Source organism: Canis lupus, chromosome 19 (assembly GCF_011100685.1).
Source record: "Canis lupus familiaris isolate Mischka breed German Shepherd chromosome 19, alternate assembly UU_Cfam_GSD_1.0, whole genome shotgun sequence".
Lineage (NCBI taxonomy): Eukaryota > Metazoa > Chordata > Mammalia > Carnivora > Canidae > Canis > Canis lupus.
Window position 1 is genome coordinate 1,579,045 of NC_049240.1, and position 22,040 is coordinate 1,601,084.

Here is a 22,040-nt window from a genome sequence, read left to right on the forward strand (position 1 = left end):
AAACAAACAACAAAGAACAGAAAGTCATGTAAATTATGTGATCAGTTTTTTGTGTTCCAAATTTGAAATGTGCATTAAAATGTGCTCAGACTGACAAGCTACACAGAAACAGTCTCATCTATTTATAGGCGCAGCTTTTATAGCTTGCTAGGGCCTTCATTAACCTGCATGTCAGGTCCATTCATACTTTATGAATTGCTATAAATCAGGAATGGTTTTTTATGTTTCTCTAAAAGAAAAAAGTCTTAGGAGGCCAAACTTACCAATTCTCTCCTATGTTCACACTTCTACTTTCCTCCTGGCCTGTGTTCTATAAATGATTATAAAGCTCTGACTTCTTCAAACGTCCAGTGGGAAAATGGAGGAGTTTAGTCTATCTTCTTTAGTATTTTTCCCCAATACATGGTATGTAGCTCCAGCTAAAGGGAGTACCAAGCACAGAGGTACATTTTTGTATTTCATCTATTGATAAAAAATATTACTTCCTATAAGTTGTGATACCATCTTCAAGCACCAATAGAAGCATCCAGTAAGAATTAGATCAGGCCTATACTTGTCCTATTTTGTTGCTTCATCGTACGTAGATTGCCATTCTCTTGATTCTTACGGTGTGATGCTTCCCTTACAGAACATGACTTTCCACGGAACAGTAATTGGCAGGGTATCTTCTAAAGACAAGGCGTTATGCAGAGGGCTGGGATCACAGTAAGAGCCCAGAAGTAGCTACCATTTTTTGAGAATCTGTGATACGTGAGGTATTACGAAAGGGTGCTAACCTCTGTACAAACAGAATGCCATGTCTTCCCAACTCCACAAGATGATAACACTAAAAAAAAAAAAACCAAAAAAACAAAAAAACCCAAAGATGATAACACTAAAAATACACATTTATCAAGTGCTTGCTTGTTTACCATACGTTGTTCTCCACAATTTACATAAGTTAATTAATTTAATTTTCACAATTTAATTATGAGATAATTGTTCTATTATTGGCCATTTTTGTTTTATGGGAAAGGAAACAGACATGAACAGATCAAATGATGAGCCCAAGATTTGAACCCAGGAGTCTGAGTACAGAGTATGCTCTCCCATATAATCTTCATTTGAGAGATTAAAAAAAAAAAATCTAAAATTCCCAATAGTCAATTTTTCATAGATCTTATGGAAGTTTGCATACAGAAGAATCTTCCCTTTCTTTAAGCTGTCTTAAATTAGCCATCTTTTGAGAAGATATTTTCAGAACAACCACTTACCAACAACCCAACAAAAACAATGGACAATGAATAGGAGTACGTTTGCATTTCAGGCTCAACTCTGGGTCTACTTGAGTGGGGAGGCAATATATTTCCCTGGTTAAGAAATGGGGTGAAAAGCCAACTGCGAACATTTGATTACTGCCTAGCCCCTTGACCTAAGGAAAATCGCACAGTGTCTCTGAATCTGCTTTCTTCTCTGTGAAATGGGAAGGGTATCAGTATCTACCTTACCTTTCCTTCTGGCCTGTGTTCTATAAATGATTATAAAGTTCTGACTTTTTCAAACGTCCAGTGGGAAAATGGAAGAGTTTAGGATTAGGAGTTTCTGGTTAGGATTAGGTAAGTTAATGTACATAAAGCGCCTACACTAGTGCCTGACATAAACTTCATGATTGGTCAAGCTTTATTATTTTGAATATGACCTTGGGTGAGTAGCCAACAAACACTTCCTGGAGCAGGAGGTCTTAATACCGTATTTTTGGGGAATACTTGCTATCACTTACTGAACTCCTTCTAAGTGCCAGGTATTAGGCTTCGTCCTTTTCATTTTTTATCTCTGCTTCTCCAACTGAGCCGTAAGGTGCTTGTCACTATTCACGTTTCACAGATGAATTCAGTCGCTTGCCCAAGGGGATGAGGCTAGGCGGTGGAGGAGTATAGATTTTTAACTCCAAAGGCCATGTTCTTCGTGGTTGATTGCTAAAAGCGCAGGAATGGGAAAGAGGACCATAGAAGGTTATCTAAGACCCGCATTATGTTTTTGTACCGCTGAAATAATTAGACATGTATCTGAAAGACGAGAAAATGAACCAATTAGAGCTTCTTAATAGGTTTGTTGTGTGGATGGTGGTTTCTAGAGTCTAAAGATTTAATGTGGCCTGTCCTCATTGGCAGTGGTCTACATTCTAGTTCGATGCCCTTTGGGAAGTTGAGATAAGGGACATCACTCATAGAGGAGAAATATATGAGAAATAAAACTTCTCTTCCCACTTCCCGTACCGTTTAATTGAGTCATGTTGTGATAAAGTCTATCTATTCTTCTTGTCACATTTCTTTCCGAGTAATCTACTCAGGAGCTTCAATTAAAGGAGGACTTTGACCAGGTCCAACCTCATAGGCTGACACTGATCGTTCACATCGGTTCGGCAAATTATTTATTAAATTAGAGGGTTTGTTAGAACTGTTACTTTCTGCCTTCTTCATTTGTGTCGTTTATCCATGATCAACATGCCCCACCTAGTTTATTGCCCTTTCTGTGTGATTTACCTAATTGCCTTCTTCCCTCCATTGTCTAATTACTGAGAGCGGCTGGTCCCTGGAACAGGTCTACCTTGGCAGCACCTGTTGCTGCTTATGGGTAATGGGGGTAGCAGGCTACCTAGGGGCTTTGCTCACTGGGTGGTTTTGCTTTGCATAAAGACCAAAGCCATGGAGGTTGTACGGGGAGCAAGATTCCCTGATGCTGCTATCCATCCGTGTGACTGAACTGTCCCAGTCAGCTTTCTTGCGGAGCAGATGGCATCCAAGGGTATCCTAGGCCACCTGGGAACCATGCCACGGGGAAGAGAAGAGACCTAGTAGAGCTGAAGGCAGGATTAAAGGAAAGTCCCATCATAGTTCCACGGTACTAAACAGTCTTTTCCCAAATGATTCTTTCTTGAGCTTTGACCTTTTGCAGTCGGCAAAGGTGATGCTGTGCCCACTTCACCGCGGGAGAAGGCAACTCCTAGAGGAGTTAAGTGACTTGTCTGTGCTCTTACACCAGGTGTGGGAAAGCCCAAAGCTTTTCAAATATTCATCCACTCTTTCTTCTATTCCCTCTACTTTACCAAGGACAAGAGATCGTTCTTGGCTGTTTTCTATAGTGGTAGGTCTCAAAAGTCAGCTTAAGAAAGGGGGGGAAAAAGGGTATTCCTAAGTCAAAACTTGTCCCAGTTCAGAATATCAGTTTTATCCCCACACAAAATTTAAATTAGAAATTAACATTTTGGGCAGCCCGGGTGGCGCAGCGGTTTAGCGCCGCCTGCAGCCAAGGGCGTGATCCTGGAGACCCTGGATCGAGTCCCACGGCTGGCTCTCTGCGTGGAGCCTGCTTCTCCCTTTGCCTGTGTCTCTGCCTCTCTCTCTGTCTGCATCTCTATGAATAAATAAATAAAATCTAAAAAAGAAAAGAAATTAAAATGTTTTAATTAAATTTAAATTTAATTCTAACTCTAGCAATTTCAAAGTCCATGGCTTTAAATAACGTTTATGGGCCTTTGTTTCTGAAATGTGTGACTCTTGCCCTCACTTTTCCGTGGAGCTCCCAGCTCCCATTTTCAACTGGCTGATAAATATCTCCATTGCTCATCTAGGAGGTATTTCAAACCTAAGGTAGTTAAAACCTGATTTCTAAATTCCCATTCCTGCATCTCCCAAAATGTTGCTCCTGTATGATGCCTATCTCCATAAAAAGCATCAGCCTCCATTCAGCTATGCCAACCCACAAACTCTCTTTCTTGATTCTTCTTTTTCCCTAACCTCGCATTAAGTCCATCATCAAGTCCTAAAGGTTCTGTGTTGAAAATATGTTCTGAGTTGGATCAGCTCTCTCCTTTGCCACTGCCGTTGTTCAATTCTAAGCAGCTCTCAGTTCTCCCTGGAGCCGGTTTAGGGGAAGCCGACGTCTGCTCTTGCTGCTGCAAGTCCCCTCCCAATAGAGGAACCGGAGTAATCCTTTCAGATGATCAATGTGGTTTCTTCCCTTCCCTAGATAAAATCCTCCAATGGCTTCCATTTCACTTAGAATAAAATTGAAATACCCAGCACATTCTATCAGGCTCTTGAAGAGCAGGCCTTTCGCACCATACTTATGCTAACCTTCTAGCTCATTCTGCATCAACTTTGGTCTTCTTTTTTATTCTCAAGCAAGCCGGACGTTTGGGTCTTTGTGTTGGTTGTTCTCACTAAGCTGGATCCTTGGTATGTTTTAGTTCACGGCTCAAATGTCGCCTCATCAGGGAAGCTTTCCCTGATCCACCCTCCCTCCCAACACTCAATTTAACACCCTTTTAAAAATTCTCACTAAATTATTATTATTATTATTATTATTATTATTATTTAAAGATTTTATTTATTTATCCATGAGAGACAGAGAGAGAGGGAGGCAGAGATACAGGCAGAGGGAGAAGCAGGCTCCATGCAGGGAGCCCGACGTGGGACTCGATCCCAGGACCCCAGGACTGAAGTCAGGCGCTAAACCGCTGAGCTACCCAGGGATCCCTAAATTATTATTTTAAACTTCATGTCCCACGAGAGTGTAAGATCCATAAAATAGGGAACTTCTTTTCTTACTGCTGTGAAGCTGTCACCAAGAATCATGCTGGGTACATTCGATAAATATCCATGAACTGAATGCATGCATGAATGCCATTGCTTTTTTTTGTCTCGCGTTTCTTCGTGAAATAAATGTATATATTTACGTACATTTATTTATTTATTTTTTAAAAGATTTATTTTTATTTATTTATGGTAGACAGAGAGAGAGAGAGAGAGAGAGAGAGAGAGAAAGAGAGGCAGAGGGAGAAGCAGGCTTCATGCTGGGAGCCTGACGTGGGACTCGATCCCGGGACTCCAGGATCGCGCCCTGGGCCAAAGGCAGGTGCAAAACCGCTGAGCCACCCAGGGATCCCTATTTAGGTACATTTAGATTGAAATGTTTTGTAATTATTACCGACACAATTGTCTGTAAAAAGCAACTCATTTAAAAATTCTCAATAAATACAATTTTTTAACTATTGATCTTTTGTTATTACCAAGTGATATATTAGGAGGGATAGAGCCCTACTGCCCTTGGAGTTCTTCTAGAAAGAACTGACAGAGAAAGAATCAGTCATCGGTTGAGTTGAACAATGGCTTTCTATGACTAGACTGTAGAGCTGTGATTGCTTACCTTCGTAGAATTTTTTTTTAAAGATTTTATTTATTTGTTCATGGAAGACACAGAGGGAGACACAGAGAGAGGCAGAGACACAGGCAGAGGGAGAAGCAGGCTCCATGCAGGGAGCCCGACGCGGCACTCAATCCCGGGACCCCAGAGGTCACGCCCGGAGCCGAAGGCAGACGCTCAACCGCTGAGCTACCCAAGTGTCCCATCTTTGTAGAATTTTATGCCCCAGAGAAGTTCACCCCAAGGGCAGTGTCTGACAGCTGGGCTGTGCTGCCATCCTGCGAGCATCTGAATCCTGATCCTGCCTCCGGCTACCTGCGTGACTCTATGCAACTCATTTTTATTGGAGGGATGGGGGGGGGGCTTGCAGATTAATCAGGGGTAGTGTACTTAAGCACTAAGCTAGATGTGTAAGTGATCACTTGATGGTATCATTCTAATTATCGTCCTGGGTTAATCCCTCACCCTAGCTGAAACTCTGGCTCTTTACGTGTAAGTCGTGGATTATAATTCTTATTTCACGGGGTGTTTGAGCAAATATATGTGAAAGTGAGAAGTGTATTGTGAATACATTGTTAGGAACTCAGTCTTGTTGTTCGTGTATCAGATCTTCACAAACACTCGGTGAGGAGACCTAGACCATCCCCATTCCCAGATGAGCACATGGAGATCCCGTAACGGCCCCCGTCACCCGGTCAGGGCTGGGATCGATGATCAGGATCCCGAGGGGGTGGTGAGAACTACCGGGAGACCTTCAGACAAAGGTCTTATCCTCTCCAGTGCACCCCACGTCCAGGCCAGTGGAGAAGGCGGCTGTTCCTTAATCTGAGTCCTGTGACCGCCTTTCCCCTCTGGGAGGCTGGCCGGGAGCCCGGCCCGAAGGCCTTCCATCGCTAGCCGCGCTCTCCTGAGCTTTAGGTTTGAACTGCTGTCCTGGGGGTCCCAGTTTCTCTAAGAAGTATCCTCTTTGTCTCCTTCAAACTCTGATTCTCCTAGAACCACTACCTCTTTCAAATTGAGCTCCCCCTTTTTCCGCATAGCGTTGAACGCGTGGATTTTGCTCCGCATCATCAGGCCCTTCCTGGCCTCCGACTGTCCTTCCCCACGCACCCGTTTGTCTGCCTCCTCATGCTCTGTGTCTCCCGGATTTCTAGTCATTTCTAGTGGCCTCTTATCTGTACCAATCTCGTTTCGTTTCCTGTGAGTCAACCGTCTTCTTTTTTTTTTTTTAATTTTTTATTGATGGCATTTATCCCATGTTTTTTTTTTTTTAATTTTTTATTGATGGAGTCAACCGTCTTCTGATGGGAGAACTGAAGGCCCGATTTTCGTTTGTCTACAGGAAAATCTCACATATCATTGACTCAAGAGATGCACGAAAGATGGGGAGTCGTACTCCTCAAGCTCTTCCAAACTGTCCTCCCCGGAAATGATGTTCTGGAGGGAGACAATAAAGCAGGAGGCTAACTACCCTCCCAGGACTGTCTATCCCCCCTCTTGTTTCCTATTCACGTAAGGCTTTGATTTAACACTTTTTATCTACTTGTAAAATATGTGGCATCAGAGGGACAGCGATTTCATTAAAAAAAAAAAAAGCTATTAGTTCCACATGCAGATGCTAAGTGCAGCGCAGTTATAAAAAAACAGTATTACTGAACATCTTTAAAAAATATGACCTTAGTTGCCCGGTCTGGTCCTGACCACAGGCAGCTGAACCACATTTGTTCTTTTTATCTGCAAACGTGCCGCCTTGTACAGCGGCGTCTTCCCTCTCCAGAGCACAGCAGCCCAAGAGCTCCCGGAGCACCATCCTCCCAGGAGGAGCTCCCTTTTGCCCCCTCTCTGGATTCTTCGGGGATACTTAAGCTCAGAGCAGGTCCTGAGGGGGGGAGTTGATTTTCATAGGGTCCACTCTAAGGAAGCGAATTTCATCTTTTCAGCCTTTTTTTTTTTTTTTCCTGTTAGAACCGCAAACGTGTTTTTATTGAACACATGCAGAGAATATCCACCGTAAGATGCGGTGGTATATTTGTACGTTACTCTGTTATGGGAAAAACTACAGTATTTTATTTCGGGACTTTTTTCCCTACGATGTGAACCCGGGGTTTTCACGTGAAGGAAATCAGCTTAATTTATAACGGAACCTGCTGGGATGAAATTTAGGAGCAGTGGTGCTCAAATCTCACTGTAGCAAGAATTCTAAAGCAATGTTTCTATGACAAAATCTTTTAAATTCCCTCTTGCAAATTATTGCCTATTTCCTCAATAAGTCTCTCATCTGCTTCCTCCCTATGGCATTAGTCTCATCCTTTCCTCACGTTTTCCTTGGGTTCCGTTGTCAGCGTATTGAGAGTCCTAAAATTCTTGTTATAAGGCTAAATCGCCCTTGAACACACGGAGGGCCAGACAGAGCAGAATGACATTCCTGGGAAAAAAATTGTGTAATTTTTGCTTCGCTATTGGTTAAAAGCAAATCAATAAATAATAGGCTTTCTTTTTGAGCCACATGTTGTGATCCACAAATATGACAGACTAGAAAAAAAAAATAGGCAAAGATACAGAACTTGGTGGAACGAGGAGGCAGCAACAGGCACATTGATGTTCAGGAAATGCACTAACAGGAGTAAAGTTTAAGCCCAATGCTACCTGACACGTAGTGAGTATGCGGCACACCGGGTTTCCTACCCCCTGAAACCCATTTTCTTTGCATGCTTCACATATCACCTTAAATGAGAACGACCTCAAAACTTGTATGATATTAGCATTTTATTATTATAGTATAGGAACAAAAAATATAGCATTATTTCAGTATGTCTAAAAAATTCTTGCATTAGGACAGCTTCCTCTCTTTTGTGCATGTGTGTGCATTGATTTCTCTGGGTTTTTTCTTTTTTTTTCCTTTGGGGTTTTTAAAAATATTTTTATTCATTTGAAAGAGAGCACACAAGCAGTGGGGGAGGGGCAGAGGCAGAGGGAGGAGCAGGCTCCCCACCAGCAGGGATCCTGATGCAGGACTCGATCCCAGGACCCTGAGATCATGGCCTGAGGCAGAGGCACCCCTTGGATTCACTTCTTATCTTTCAACCTTAAACACTGAATTGCTTATTTCCCTCTGACCTTATAGAAACCCAAAATTAATGTTATTGGCTCATGTCACGTGGGAGTGCTTATCCTCCTTGAAAAGTCGGGCCTTGTATTTAAATTTGGGACCTTTTCTTTTCTTTTTTTAACTCATTGCCTTAAAAGACAATAAAACTAAAAAAGGAAAAAAGAAAGACTAATTCCAAACATTCTGATCTTGTCTATGCTAACTTTTTTACATTTTTTATTTTTCCAACAAATATTGCTTCTGTTGGCAGTTATGCATGGTTCACGTACTCTTGAGGGAGGTACGTGTTAATTAAAATCTCCCCCACAACAGTGAAGGGGGAAATGACATTTTTGTTTTATCTCTATAAGGACTTAAAAACAGCTGCTTAATTGAAGAAAGAGCTGTGGTGGGTTAAGGGAGATGCATTCCTGACCCCGGTAGTTCCAGGTTTTATAAATACGCAGTGACGGCTTCAATGACCTCATCTTTGAGAGTGATGAGAGAAACATATGTTGGAGAGGAAATGTGAGATGACAGGAAAGAGGACACAAAGGGAAAATATGAAAATGAGAAGAATTAGAGACAGTAGGCTTGATTAGCTGAAAATAGCCCGGGATGAACAGGCATGACCAGATGTAATGCTAGACTCAGTGGATTAAAGGCTCTTAAAGATTCTACGGAGAACACTGAATGCGCATAGAAGGTTTACATCGATGGCCATGAGTCAGCCAGGATGATACCGAGCCATCTTCTTCTAAGACACAGCCATAAGGAAATAGTTACAAGAGAATAGAGTATTCCCAACTACCTAGGAAATTCTCATTTTGTGCATCTAAATATGAAGCAGGGACTCTGCATTCTGCTATTTTACTGCACACAACGGAATCACCATGGAACGCAGTGCTCTGGGGATGAAGCGGTGCTGTTGTCTGAATCCCCTCGGGGGATCAGAACTGTCAAGGTTGGCAGCCGAGGCCTCAGACAATTGCTGCCTTAGAATCCCAGGGAGAAAGGAAGAATAAAGACCAGAAAGGAAGAAGAGAGTGAAAACAGGAAGCTTTATTATATGTGTTATACTGGCAAAGCAATCAGAAAGAGGGGCTCTTCAGCTTTTTAAGTGTTATGCTATATAACACTATATATATTGCATATATTGCTTAACACTATATATATTGCTATATATATATTTTAAAAGATTTTATTTATTTATTCATGAGAGACACGGAGAGAGAGGCAGAGACACAGGCAGAGGGAGAAGTAGGCTCCATGCAGGAAGCCTGACGTGGGACTCGATCCCGAGACCGCGGATCATGCCCTGGCCCAGGGGCAGGTGCTCAGCCGCTGAGCCACCCAGACGTCCCTATTTTTTAATGTATGTTGTAAATTTGTGTGATCCGGATTTAATCACATATGGAATGGTAACTGTGAAGCCGTATAACGGAATACTGTAATTTATTGGACTGGAAACATAACCCAAATTGGCTTATCCATTGATTAGTGGCGTCTAATTTTCTGGAGGACAAGGAGAAAGATATATATGTGATATTTGTAAGAAACCTGACCAAACAATAAGAATCTGAGAAGAAGATTAAAAAAAAAAAACTGTATTCTGGGTTACAAGAGTCTTTGCACAGCCTTGGGGAAGTGGCTGGTCCTCTTAGGCGGGGTGAGATAAGAATGGTGCTGCTGAGGGAGCTGGAGGCCAGCCGGTTGTTGTCTGAAAGCCGCTATACAACGTGGAAGGCTGTTGGCTCTTGAAGATGCCCCCATCCTCAGTGCCCCGGCCTCCTGTGCCTTTGGGCACATGGATGTATCTCTTCCATGTTCACCATGAAGAGTCCGTAGAGGGTATGAGAGGTGAGGTTTCGTCAGAGGAGAAGGCGTGCTTCCATCAGGCTACATTATGTTCTAGCTACACCAGTTATTTTTAATTGCAAGAAAAAAGACGAATTATTAGCATTTGCAGCCTTCCTTTTTGATGAAGGAAGTATACAGAGCAGAGGAGCAGACTCTTCGTGACCCATTGGGATATCTCGGGTGTTAAGATAACGCCTCCCTGGGAGCCATCACTCTCTGGTTAAGGAACACTAACCCCCCGGCTAAACCCCTGCTTGTAGGGTATGTGGACTATTTGCACACAGCTCATCTGCTGGCCACGCAGAAAATAAAGCTTTATGGTAGTTTTGGCTCCTCCTTTGGACGTGCCTGGTCAGAGGCAAAATTAACAAGTGTTAAGTGTACACATCTGATTTCACGGAAGGCAACCTATTTATTAATGTCACCTGTGATTTCTGAAATTAACAAATAATCCAGTAAAAGGTTTTTATTTTTTTTATTGTTTTAAATTATTTATTCATGAGAGACATAGAAAAAGAGAAAGAGAGGCAGAGACAGAAGCAGGCTCCGTGCAGGGAGCCCGACATGGGACTCGATCCCGGGTCTCCAGGGTCACGCCCTGGGCCAAAGGCGGCGCTAAGCTGCTGTGCCACCTGGGTATCCCCCAGTAAAAGGTTTTTAAACATTTGTATTTATCTATATGAAAACAAGAAGATACCCCCCCCCCAAAAAAAATCACAGCTATCAATAATAAAATGCTTTTACTGAAAAACCAGAAGGTCACAAAATCAGGACCAAGAATATCAGATAGATAACATCCATTTTGTGCCAATGCATAACTATATTCATATTAATGTGAATAATATAATAATAATAATGTGCCTAGGATTCTAAATACGTTGCTTCATATGATCTTTATGATAGATCTATGAAATATGTCCTTCTATGTCCATTCCAAAGATTAAAATACAGAGACTCGAAGAGGTAATTTAACCAAAGTCACAAAACCCATTATGCTGGATCCAAGTTTCAAATATAGTGTTATCTTGAGTGGAAAAGCCCTTCCTGTGTGTTCTTTATCCTCAACTGTGTGGTTTGTCCTCCAAGTCTTTCTTTTTTTGCTAACGTAAGAACAGAAAATAGAGACGTGGACACTCTTCTCAAAGTCCCCTGCCCCCATCTCTTCTGCTTTTGGCTGTTGTTTGCTCCAGAGGAAAGAGGATGCGCTTTGTTAGATGACCCTAACACTGAACGGCAAGGAGAGAAGCGAAATGGAGTGAGGCAAGAAAAATGACCCGACTTCAATGATGAAAGGGTTCTTAAGAGAAAGAGCTGCTTGGCGTCAACCGTGAATCCACCCTGGCCCGGCAGCTCATGGCACCGCTCTCGTGAAAGCCCGTGGCAGGCGCCTGTGCTTGACTGTGCACTCCGTACCCAATGCAAGTCCCAGAACATTAGGGTTTGGCTGCTGCTGAATTTGAAGGCACCTGAGTAAATAGTTGTGTTCTGCTTCTGACGATCGTTGTCAGCACTGAATCCTCTGGCAGCAGAGTCTGGAGACAGTTTAGGCTTCCGGCCAACGTTGGCTAGAATGATGGAAAGGCTGTGTGGACTCGAGAGACTTGACATGATTTAGAAACGATGGCCAGAAAAAAAAAAAAGTAAAAAGAAATGATGGCCAGATGAAACAAAAACTGATATCTTGTAAAAACAGCATTTCTGGGTAAGGAGAATATGTAACTTAACAAGAACTGCGAAGACCCTGCCCCCTAGCTCCTGGACCCTCGTATACCAGAACTACAGGAGCGATAGGTGATCTGTGCTATCTCCCTAAGACTCCAAGTAGTAGCTTCGAGCATGTAGAGCCGAGGTCAGAAGCTTCTGGTCCTCAGGCCAAGTCTAGTCACAGACGTATGTTGTGTGGTTCTTACAACTTCAGCCTTTACGGGCGTTGGTGTTTCAAGCCCCGGACAAATCCTCCAATCAAGCCACGGTTGGGTTTCATTTCTTTGGGCAAAGGATTCGAAGAGAGGTCCCCTCTATTAACACAGTTTGCTCAGCATCTACGCCTCCCCTAAGATATTGAAGCTCCACGTATTTTTATCCTTACATTTGGAGTGAGAATTCCCTTCCGTAGAGTGAGAGCTACCTGGCTCTTGTATAGACCTGAGCGGGGGATGCTGGTTGGCATCTTGTTCAAAGCGCTGGCAATAAAAAGTGAACCCTCGTGTTGCTAGTTACTCTAGAAAAGTTAACAGAAAAAAAAAATAGTAGCTCAAGCCTTTTTTAATTTTTTTAGTTTTTTTTTTTAATTTTATTTATTTATGATAGTCACAGAGAGAGAGAGAGGCAGAGACACAGGCAGAGGGAGAAGCAGGCTCCATGCACCGGGAGCCCGATGTGGGATTCGATCCCGGATCTCCAGGATCGCCCCCTGGGACAAAGGCAGGCGCTAAACCGCTGCGCTACCCAGGGATCCCCTTTTTTAATTTTTTAAAATACAACTTTCATATTATAGCTTCTTTAAAAAAATACTCCTTCTATATTTTTATTTTTCATCTATTCATTTATTGATGAGAGACAGAGAAAGAGAGGCAGAGACACAGGCAGAGGGAGAAGCAGGCTCCCTGCGGGGAGCCCAAGCCCAGGACCCTGGGGAACTGCCCTGAGCTAAAGGCAGATGCTTAACCACTGAGCCACCCAGGCATCCCATTTTTCTCCCTTTTCTCTAAAAAACAAAATAGTCTATTTAGTGGACATAACACATTTGAATCCCAACCTACACTCTTCTGGACTTTGGGAATACTTTTAAATAGCTCCATCTAAAACAAAACCAGTAAGGAGGCAGCAATAAAAATCATATATATATATGTATATATATATATATATATGAATGATGTCAGAGAGGCACTTATTAACTACCCATTAAATTCAAGAAACTCATAAAATGAATAAAACAACAGAAGCAAAACCCAAAGCACTCTTTTAGTCTTATGAGTTGAGGAAGGCCCTTTAGACAGAGCAGAGTTTTAGAGTTTTGTTCAGGTAATTAATGAAGGCTGAGAAGTAGTTTTCAGGCTCCTTTATAGGCTAATTCCCGTGCAGGTTAGACTTAATAGTGATCGCATGAGCAACATGTCCATGCAGTCATCCAGCCGCTCCTCATGCACCGCCCACCGGTGGGACAGCTTCAGTACATATGGATCCATGGTGCGTGTGGGCTTCACTGTATGGATCGCAATGACCCGGGTGCTGGTTGGTCTTACAAACAAATACCGGAGCTGGTGACAGCGTTGAAGGAGAAGGAGCGATCGGAATATGACTGAGCCAATAAAAAGCATCTTGCCGAGTAATGAAATGCTAAATATTGGCAAATGCTGATATTGACATTGGCGGATGTTCATAAAACGACAGGGGTAAACTTTACATAGAAAAGCCCATCAATAAAAAGGGGCTAAAGTGTTTCTTAAGTCCACCCGAGAGAGAAGTAGACAGATGAAGAAACGGAGTGTCTGGGAGTGTGCGACTTAGTGTCGCAAGACTGAAAAGCGAGGAAAGTAGGACTAGAGCCCCGGAATTCTGAATGCTCTCAGGTCTTGCCAGCTGCGTTCCTGCATGAGCATTAGGAACGGGAAATTCTCCAGGCTGCCGGGAAGGAGAGAGACCCGTGGTGCCCAGGACACAAGCTCCGTTTTTGCGCTCTGTGCCTGCTTTAAGATGCGGAATATAGAGAGGTATGAAGCGCCACCATTGCTGTTTTTACTTCTTCAGTCTTGGGTTATGTGCAGACTGGGTTGGACAGAACATTTCAGGTGAAGGAAGATTTTCTGTTTTTATTTTTTATTTATTTTTATTTTATTTTATTTATTTTTTTTGATTTTCTGTTTTTATTGGGAGTAAGTCTGACGGCAGCCCAGGTGGCTTAGTGGTTTAGTACCTGCCTTCGGCCCAGGGCCTGACCCTGGGGTCCCAGGATCGAGTCCCGTGTCAGGCTCCCTGCGTGGAGCCTGCTTCTCCTTCTGCCTGGGTCTCTGCCTCTCTCTGTCTCTCATGAATAAATAAATAAAATCTTAAAAAAAAAAGAACTTAAAAAAAAAGGAGTAAGTCTGAGAGTTTCACTGATAAAATGGAGAATAGCTGCTCATTTCTGGGAAATAACCACAGCCCACAGTCAAGCTTGATAAGAAATCTAAAAGAGCAGTAACTTATTTTGAGCATAAGCTCATCAGGTGGAGATGGGGCTACGCCAGGAAGAGGGCGACATGCGTGGGCTTGAAGCACATCAACTCCGGCTCGAAAGTCCAAGGAGGTGCAGGCAGTGTCCGCGAGTGGAGACAAAGCCGTGGCTCTGAGCCGATACCCGAGCAGACGAACCGAGAAGCTCACACATTCATAAGGCGAGTCGAGGAGATGATCAAAGGCACCAGCGAAGAGCAGCGACGTCTAAATCTAGCTGTTTTTTCCCCCTTCCGGAGAGATGTTGACATTGAAACTTGGTATCAGTATTTCCTAAAACTGTAGATCTCTGGGTCAGACAAAAAAGCCTCGTGGCAGTGGGTCTTCCAAGGGGGGGGTGGGGGTGGGGGTGGGGGCGTGGCGCCGGGGGTTCAGCATGCAGCCCGCGGGGAGAGGTGCACGCGTCCAGGGTTCCAGGCACGGAGCTCTAAGTGCTTAACATTTCTTTTTTTTTTTTTTTTTTTTAAGATTTTATTTATTTATTCATGATAGTCATACAGAGAGAGACAGAGAGGCAGAGACACAGGCAGAGGGAGAAGCAGGCTCCATGCTGGGAGCCCGATGTGGGATTCGATCCCGGGTCTCCAGGATCGCGCCCCGGGCCAAAGGCAGGTGCCAAACCGCTGCGCCACCCAGGGATCCCAGTGCTTAACATTTCTAAGGCTGCGGCCCTTCATATGTAAAAGCGAAATAATGATTCAAAGTTCTGTTTTGAGAAACCAGAAGATAATTAGCAAAGTGCCTCAGAGACCGGGAGGGGTGTTGGCTAGTGTCCCTATGACTGCTTCCGCACGGGCTTTCTGAGGCTCTGCTGTGTCGACAGAGGTGTCTAAACAGAGGTGGTCTAAGTCAGGAAATACCAGATCGTAGGTGCAGAAGTAAAAGGACCTCAGGGTGTGCAGCAGAGCTGAGGAGGTGCAAGAGGGGAAAGCGTGTGCAGCGCTGCGCGAACACCACCAGGCAGGAACCGGGCCTGCTCGATGCCGCAGTGCCTGCGTTTTCCTGCGTCCCCTTCTGGGCCTCTAGGTGAGGCGACCTGTAAACCGCAGAAAGGTGATGGTCACGTGTAGGACTTCCTTTGTTTTCAAGTTTCAGGGTGAGGCCTGGTGCCTCTGTCCGGGGATGAAGGCCCTGTAATCGTGCAGCACAGGCTGTGGCTCAAGTGCACGCAGGACCGCTGTCCCTTCCTGCAGCAGCATAGAGCCCAGCACAGTGTTGTGGGGACCTTGGTCCAGGGGGGCCCCCCAGTCCCCAGGCGCACCCCACACCCGTCTGGGCTGCCTGCACTTCAGAGCCTGGAGGACACTGCATCATGCTTGGCCGTGCAATGCAGGGGGCCAAGCCAGCAGGGCAAACACTGGGGGGAGACGTGGACCTGCGGAAAGGATCATGTTTAGGATCCTGACTGCCCCAAACTGTAGGGGGTGACACGCAGAGAGACCATTCACGGAACCCTGGTGCTGAGCCCTTGTTGCAGGAGCCTGGAGCCCCAAGGGGAGGCCTTGGATTGGAGGACTGCCTGGGGTCCCCATCCTGACCCTGTGCGAGCCCTGCACTCCAGGGGGAGACTCCCATCCTGACCCCCCGCATCCTGGGAAGGAGCCCCCATCCTGAACCCCATCACCCTGCACCCCAGGAGGAGCCCCATCCTGACCCCTTGCACCCTAGGAGCAGCCGCGTCCTGACCCCGCACCGGGAGGAGCCCCGACCTGACCCGCCCCCGGGGGAGCCCCGACCTGACCCCGCCCCCTGCAGGCCCCCGCGCCCCGGGGTGGGGGTCACCGGCGCCTCCTGTCGGGCGGCGGGTGCGGCGCGGCCCGGGCAGGTGGTTCCCGGCGTCCTGGGGGAGGAGCCGCCCCGCCCCGCCCGCCCCGCCCGCCCCGCCCCGCCCCCCGCCCCGCGGCCCGAGCACCCGAGTCACGCCGCTCCTCTCTCCCGCGCAGCCTGCAGAGGCCTGTCCCGCCCCGCGCGCGACCGCGGCCGCCGCCCCCGCGAGCCCAACGCGCTGGTGCAGGTCTCCGTGGCCCAGCCCGCCGCGCCCGGCCCCACGCGGTACGCGAGCACCGAGGTCGTGGAGGTGAGTGCGCCCGCCCGCCCCCGCCCTGCCTGCCCTCCCCTGCCCTCCCCTCCCCAGCCCGCCCTGCGGCTCCTGCTCCTGCTCGCTCCCCCCTCCCCTGCCTGCACCCTGCAGCCCCCTGCCCTACTCAGCGCTCCTGCCCCTGCTCCCCCCCCCCCCCACTCGTGCAGACGCCCTGAGAGCCCAGCCCGGCCCGGAGGACGCAGTTCGCGCGCGTCCTCAGCGAGTGTCCCCTGCGCTTGGGGAGCGCCCACCTGAGCTGGTCAGCTCGGCTCCCGGCCCCAGCATCAGCAGATGACTGGCGACTGGCCTCTGCCTTGAAACAATCTGCCCTACTGACAACACACTTTACTTTTCTTTAGTAAAGAAGAAAAAAAAATCCCATTCTGAATCCTTAAACAGAGCATGAGTAGAGAGAGAGAGAAAAAAACACCTTAAAAAGAAAGGATGAAGGCTGACCTGGGAGCCTTAAAAGAGACTCAGAACGTGCCCCCCCCCCGCCCCCCGACCCCCCAGAGAAGGGAGGTGCTCCCCGCTGCTGGTTTTGCCCCGTGCCCCTGGGTCTGCCCGCGGGACCCTCCCTTCCTCTGCTCTCTCCGTGCCTAAAGTGCCTTGTTTTTCAAAGAAAGCTGGACGGTGACTTTGAGACGAGCTGAAGGGTGTAGATACCACCCCCCAGACGACAGATTTCCTATTTACAGTGACTGTCATGAACACACCAGAACGTGCCGGGAGGAAGCGTGTTATCGTGTTGGACCAGATTCAAAAGAGGAAGTGTTTCCCTTTTGATTATTTTTCTTCTCACCACGCAGACTTCGTGGACTTCGTGGATGGGACACCCTGGAACCCCTGGGACTTCACAAAGTGCATTTGTGCCTCCCCAGCTCCCCGGGCCCTACATGCACGTCCATCAGTCTTTTTTTTTTTCTTTTCCGGCGGTCTGTCTTGGAGGAGGAGCTCCTCTGCCCTGCGAGTAGCCTGCCCTGCACCGCCCGCCCGGCTCAATACTGATCCCCACCGGGCTCCACTCTTGCTCCCTTGCAAATAGCCCAGAGCCTGCAGGGAGCCCTGAGGCCGCCTCCTGGAAACGTTAGGCTCAGGCTGGTAGGGTCCGCAGGTAGTGCTGCAGCCCAATTAACCAGAGTTGTCTCATTCAGATGCTGAAAAGTTAACTGGAGTTGTAAAATTGTTCATTTCTACAAAAAAAAAAAAAAAAATGCAAGTATTGCTCTGGTTTAATTATTCCAAAAACATTGCCAAAGCTTAAATGATTCAGACACACTTCCGATGTTTGTGTTTGAACATACACAGCTGCTTGGGCTGTTCCGCTGACTGTCTTTCTCCAAAGTGTGTAACACAGAACTGAACAAAAAGCGGCGTTTGTTGCACGAAAGGAGGAAAGGTGGGAGAGCGGTGGCCAGGGAGGAGCTCGGACCTTCAGACCTTCGGGGGCTCGCAGCCGCCACCTGCCCACCCGGCGGGCGTCTCAGGCCAGTTGGCCATATGCTTATTTAGGGGTGCAGAGCTCCATGTCGTATGTCAGCTCTCTACAGACGGACCCACGGGCCTTGAAGATCCCGCGCGGCATCCTGAGCCGGAGGTTCGCCACCCCCGAGCCCTCATCTTTAGCTTCTTTCCTTAGTTTCCAGACAGGTCTGAGAAAAAACACGGCTGGACAGCCGAAGGCAGATGGACATCATCAGAGCATGGCTTTCCATCGAGTCATTACAGAAAGGGGGCAATTGGTACTTTATGGGAAAACAGCCTCATTTTATTTATTTTTTTAAAAAGATTTATTTATTTATTTTTGCATGATAGACATAGAAAGAGGCAGAGACACAGGCAGAGGGAGAAGCAGGCTCCAGGCAGGAAGCCCGATGCGGGACTCGAACCCGGGACCCTGGGATCGGGCCCTGGGCCAAAGGCAGGCGCTAAACCGCTGAGCCACCCAGGGATCCCAAAGCAGCCTCATTTTAATCTGGTGGCCAACACCTGACATTATTTGCGGGTCCACTCACGTCCCTTAAACGTATAGTGAGCGCCCTGGCGCCGACCCGAAGGGAGGCTTCTGCACGGAAGGAAAGGGAGGTGTTTCTCGGCCGCTAGCGGCTCTGACTTGGGGCAGCCCACCTGCTACCGACGCCTGGTCCGTATTTGGGGCCCCGGGCCTCGCCGTAGCCGGTGAGCATCACTCGGCGGTTGAGGCCTCTCCTGCTATAGAACCCGTTCCTAGAAAAACACGCGCGCACACACACACACACGCACACACACGCACATGCGTCCTGCGGCCTCGTGTGCCCCCTGCAGTCGCCGCCGTCGGGGACCCAAGCTGTCTGCTTGTGCCGTTGCAGGGAACAAGAGACCCGCTCTTTCTGACTGGGGTCACCTTCCCGTCCGAGTATCCCATCTATGAGGAGACCAAGATAAAGCTGACGGTCTATGATGTCAAGGACAAGGCTCATGACACCGTAAGTACTTGCACTTATTCCTTTTCTTGGGGGGCAGAGGTGGGAAGGACTTCTGCTTTTCCACGTGATTGGGTTTGACTCTGAGTGGCGTTGCTCAAAGACGGTGTGTGCGACGTTTGCAGCTTGCTCAGGACCCGCGTCCCAGCCTCCACGCCCACCCCGTTCATTTGCTCTGCTGCCAGATGGGCAGCCGCTTAGGAGCCAAAGCTTTCGGGACAGGTTTTTCTGTTTTTCGAGGAGCCTGGCTTGATCTCTTGGCTTATGTTTCGGTTTTTTATTTTATTATTTAATTTAATTTAATTTAATATTTTATTCTGTCCTGTTTTGTTTTATTTTATTTTATTTTATTTTATTTTATTTTAGGACAGGGTTTTCTGTTTTTTGAGGAGCCTGTCTTGATCTCTTGGCTTATGTTTCTGTTTTTTATTTCATTTTATTTCATTTTATTTTATTTTATTTATTTTATTTTATTTTATTTTATTTTATTCTATTTTATTTTATTTTAGGACAGGGTTTTCTGTTTTTCGAGGAGCCTGGCTTGATCTCTTGGCTTATGTGTCTGTTTTATTTTATTTATTTTATTTTATTTTATTTTATTTATCTTATTTATTTTATTTTATTATTTTATTTTATTTTATTTTATTTCAGGACAGGTTTTTCTGTTTTTCGAGGAGCCTGGCTTGATCTCTTGGCTTATGTTTCTGTTGTTTTATTTATTTTATTTTATTTTATATTTTATTTTATTTTATTTTATTATTTTATTTTTTATTTATTTTTATCGGAGTTCAATTTGCCGACATATAGCTGTTGTTGTTTCAAAGAGTTGCGGAAGGAGTCCCGCTGTGGAAGAGGTTAGCCTTATATAATTTTTCAGGACTTTCTGGATGTGGGATCATTCTAAAACAGTGAATCCGTGCAAGCACTCTCCCCCTGTCCTGAAGATGTTCCTGGCACCAGAGCAAAAACAGAAGGTGCAACAAGGGGTACCGGGCACCCTGTGTATAATCGGCGTGGAGGTCACGTGCAGACCCCAAGGCCTTTTGTCCTAAATTCTTCAGTCTTCCTACAGGGTCTGACTTTCCTTCCACTTAAGTCAGACCGCCCGGCTAGATGGTCAGGTGCCTGGGCACTATCTCTAGGGGCCGCTCTCAAGATTCCTGGACAGAATGGAATGCTGTTGGTTCGGTGCTGGGAGGGGATGACCTAAGAGGGGCCGCCTCCTGTAAAGCCCTCGGGTCCCCAGGAATCGTCTGTTTCCCAGGCAGGGAGGCTGGTGAGGATCACTGGCAAGGCACAGGCCCAGGGACACTCTGCAGGCAGGGGGCCTCCAGGTTCCCGCAGAGTTCCTGCCGAAGCCAGGCTGCTGGGCGCAAGGAATCCCGCGTGCCCAGCCTGGGGGAGACAGCGCGACCTCAGATAGGTTATGGGTCCAATAGATGGTGGAGGAGGAGGAGGAGGAGGAGGAGGAGGAGGAGGAGGAGGAGGAGGAGGAGTGGGAGATGAAACTGCCGGGGAGGAGCCAGCAGAGAAAGGTCACAATGATGGGCAGATGGGCAGGCGGCTGTGGGTGCGGGATCCTGCGCTACGGAGACCGATGCCTCCCCTATGCTCTTGATGCGCCAAGTCCCCCAAAACATCGGAGTCAGGAATGTTCAACCCCTATGGGGTCTCAACCCCCTTTGCTCTCCCTCCTTTAAAATGTGCCTGGACCGTAATGCTCTCGGGATAGAGAATCGGCTTGCTCACCAGTTGGGCCTTTTGTTGGCGTCCAGTCTGGAGGCTGAATAGGTAAGGTCTTCTGGAGACTTCCTTCCTTGATCAGAGGCGTCATCACATGAAAGTATTGGGTGAACTGGAACCCCTGCTGTGAAATAAGACCCGGGAACTCTGACCGTGCTTAAGAAAGGCGGCCAGCTGCCGTCTACTAGGAGCTGTTAATTGAGGCATAACCTCCTCAAAATAGCTAACGGCTCTGGCGATGGGAGTGCAAACAGAAACACAGCTTATCCATATGCTCGTGGTTCCCGGGGACACACAGTCCTTACTTATCCTGGCACTTGTTCTCTCGTTTATTAAGGTTTTTCTCTGGGGCTGGGGGAGGGGGGAGGGGGGACGGGGAGGCAGGAAGTGGTTTTCAAGTGCTGAGCACTTAACAACCTCAAGACATCTATGACCGCAGTACTTTAAAGGCCTAAGAAATGGGACTGTGTGTCTGTGTCTTAGAAAACTAATGAAATTACGTGCACGTATTTAAAAGTAGCTTGAATATTTGATCCCAGCAAATCGTCGATCATGTTAGGCTGACCCAGAACAATGAGATTTTCTACCGACTGAATGCTAATTCGTTGAGCCAGATGACTGGGTTGCTTGCCCTTTCCTATCGAATTTATCATTACTTGGAATTCATCAGTCACACAAATGTGTTACCTTGCCATTTCGTGCTCATTGGCGTACCTATCAACACTAGATTTCGTTTTGTTTTTAAGTATTTTATTTATTTATTCATGAGAGACACAGAGAGAGGCAGAGACCCAGGCAGAGGGAGAAGCAGGCTCCACGCTGGGAGCCGGATGCAGGACTCGAATCCAGGACCCCGGGGTCACGCCCTGGGCTGAAGGCACACGCTCCCCCGCTGAGCCCCCCGGGCGTCCCCAGCGCTAGATTTCTTAAAGAGAAGTGGCGACCTCTCCTCTGTGCCCTTGAATCCGCTGTTTTGTGCCTGCTGGTTATTCCCGTGCCCCCCTAGACATTGGACCCAAGAGCGACCATCTCACTGGCCGCACTGGAGCGGAAATGCGGTTGGTCTTGGTGACCAGGGAGGGGCGCGTCCGTCCAGAAGGGCCCGCTTCCTCCCGCTGCAGCCGTCAGGTCCTCACCTGCCTGCCGCGGGGGTCTCGCACCTGGGAGGTCGCGGCGGAGTGGGACGGGTCACGGCGTCGTCATTGAAGTCCCGGTGGCCTTCCCGCTGTTTTCCTCACCAGGAGGAAATGCTGTGTCGTCCCAGGCCGCGTGGAGGTCGCATGCAGCTGCTCACCCAGCTGTTGGTGCGACCGAGAGCGAAGCCCCGGGCGGGGACAGCAAAGCCCGGGTTCCAACGGCGAAGCCCGTGTCTTCTTGGACACGTACCGGCTGTTTGCTCCGGCTTAAC

General features: G+C 47.1%; 1 protein-coding gene across 6 annotated transcripts in view; it reads left to right on the forward strand.

Annotated features, from left to right (window-relative positions):
- The window catches only part of INPP4B (inositol polyphosphate-4-phosphatase type II B), a 366,072-nt gene that overhangs the window by 34,714 nt on the left and 309,318 nt on the right, over positions 1 to 22,040 (forward strand). For 5 of the 6 annotated variants that reach the window (XM_038564555.1, XM_038564564.1, XM_038564554.1 and 2 more), the window contains exons 5-6: positions 16,291 to 16,424; positions 18,776 to 18,892. In XM_038564555.1, the coding sequence (XP_038420483.1) occupies positions 16,291 to 16,424; positions 18,776 to 18,892 (251 nt within the window). Of the gene's footprint in view, positions 1 to 16,290; positions 16,425 to 18,775; positions 18,893 to 22,040 lie in introns of those variants that run through there. The other variant, XM_038564559.1, reaches the window with a different exon arrangement.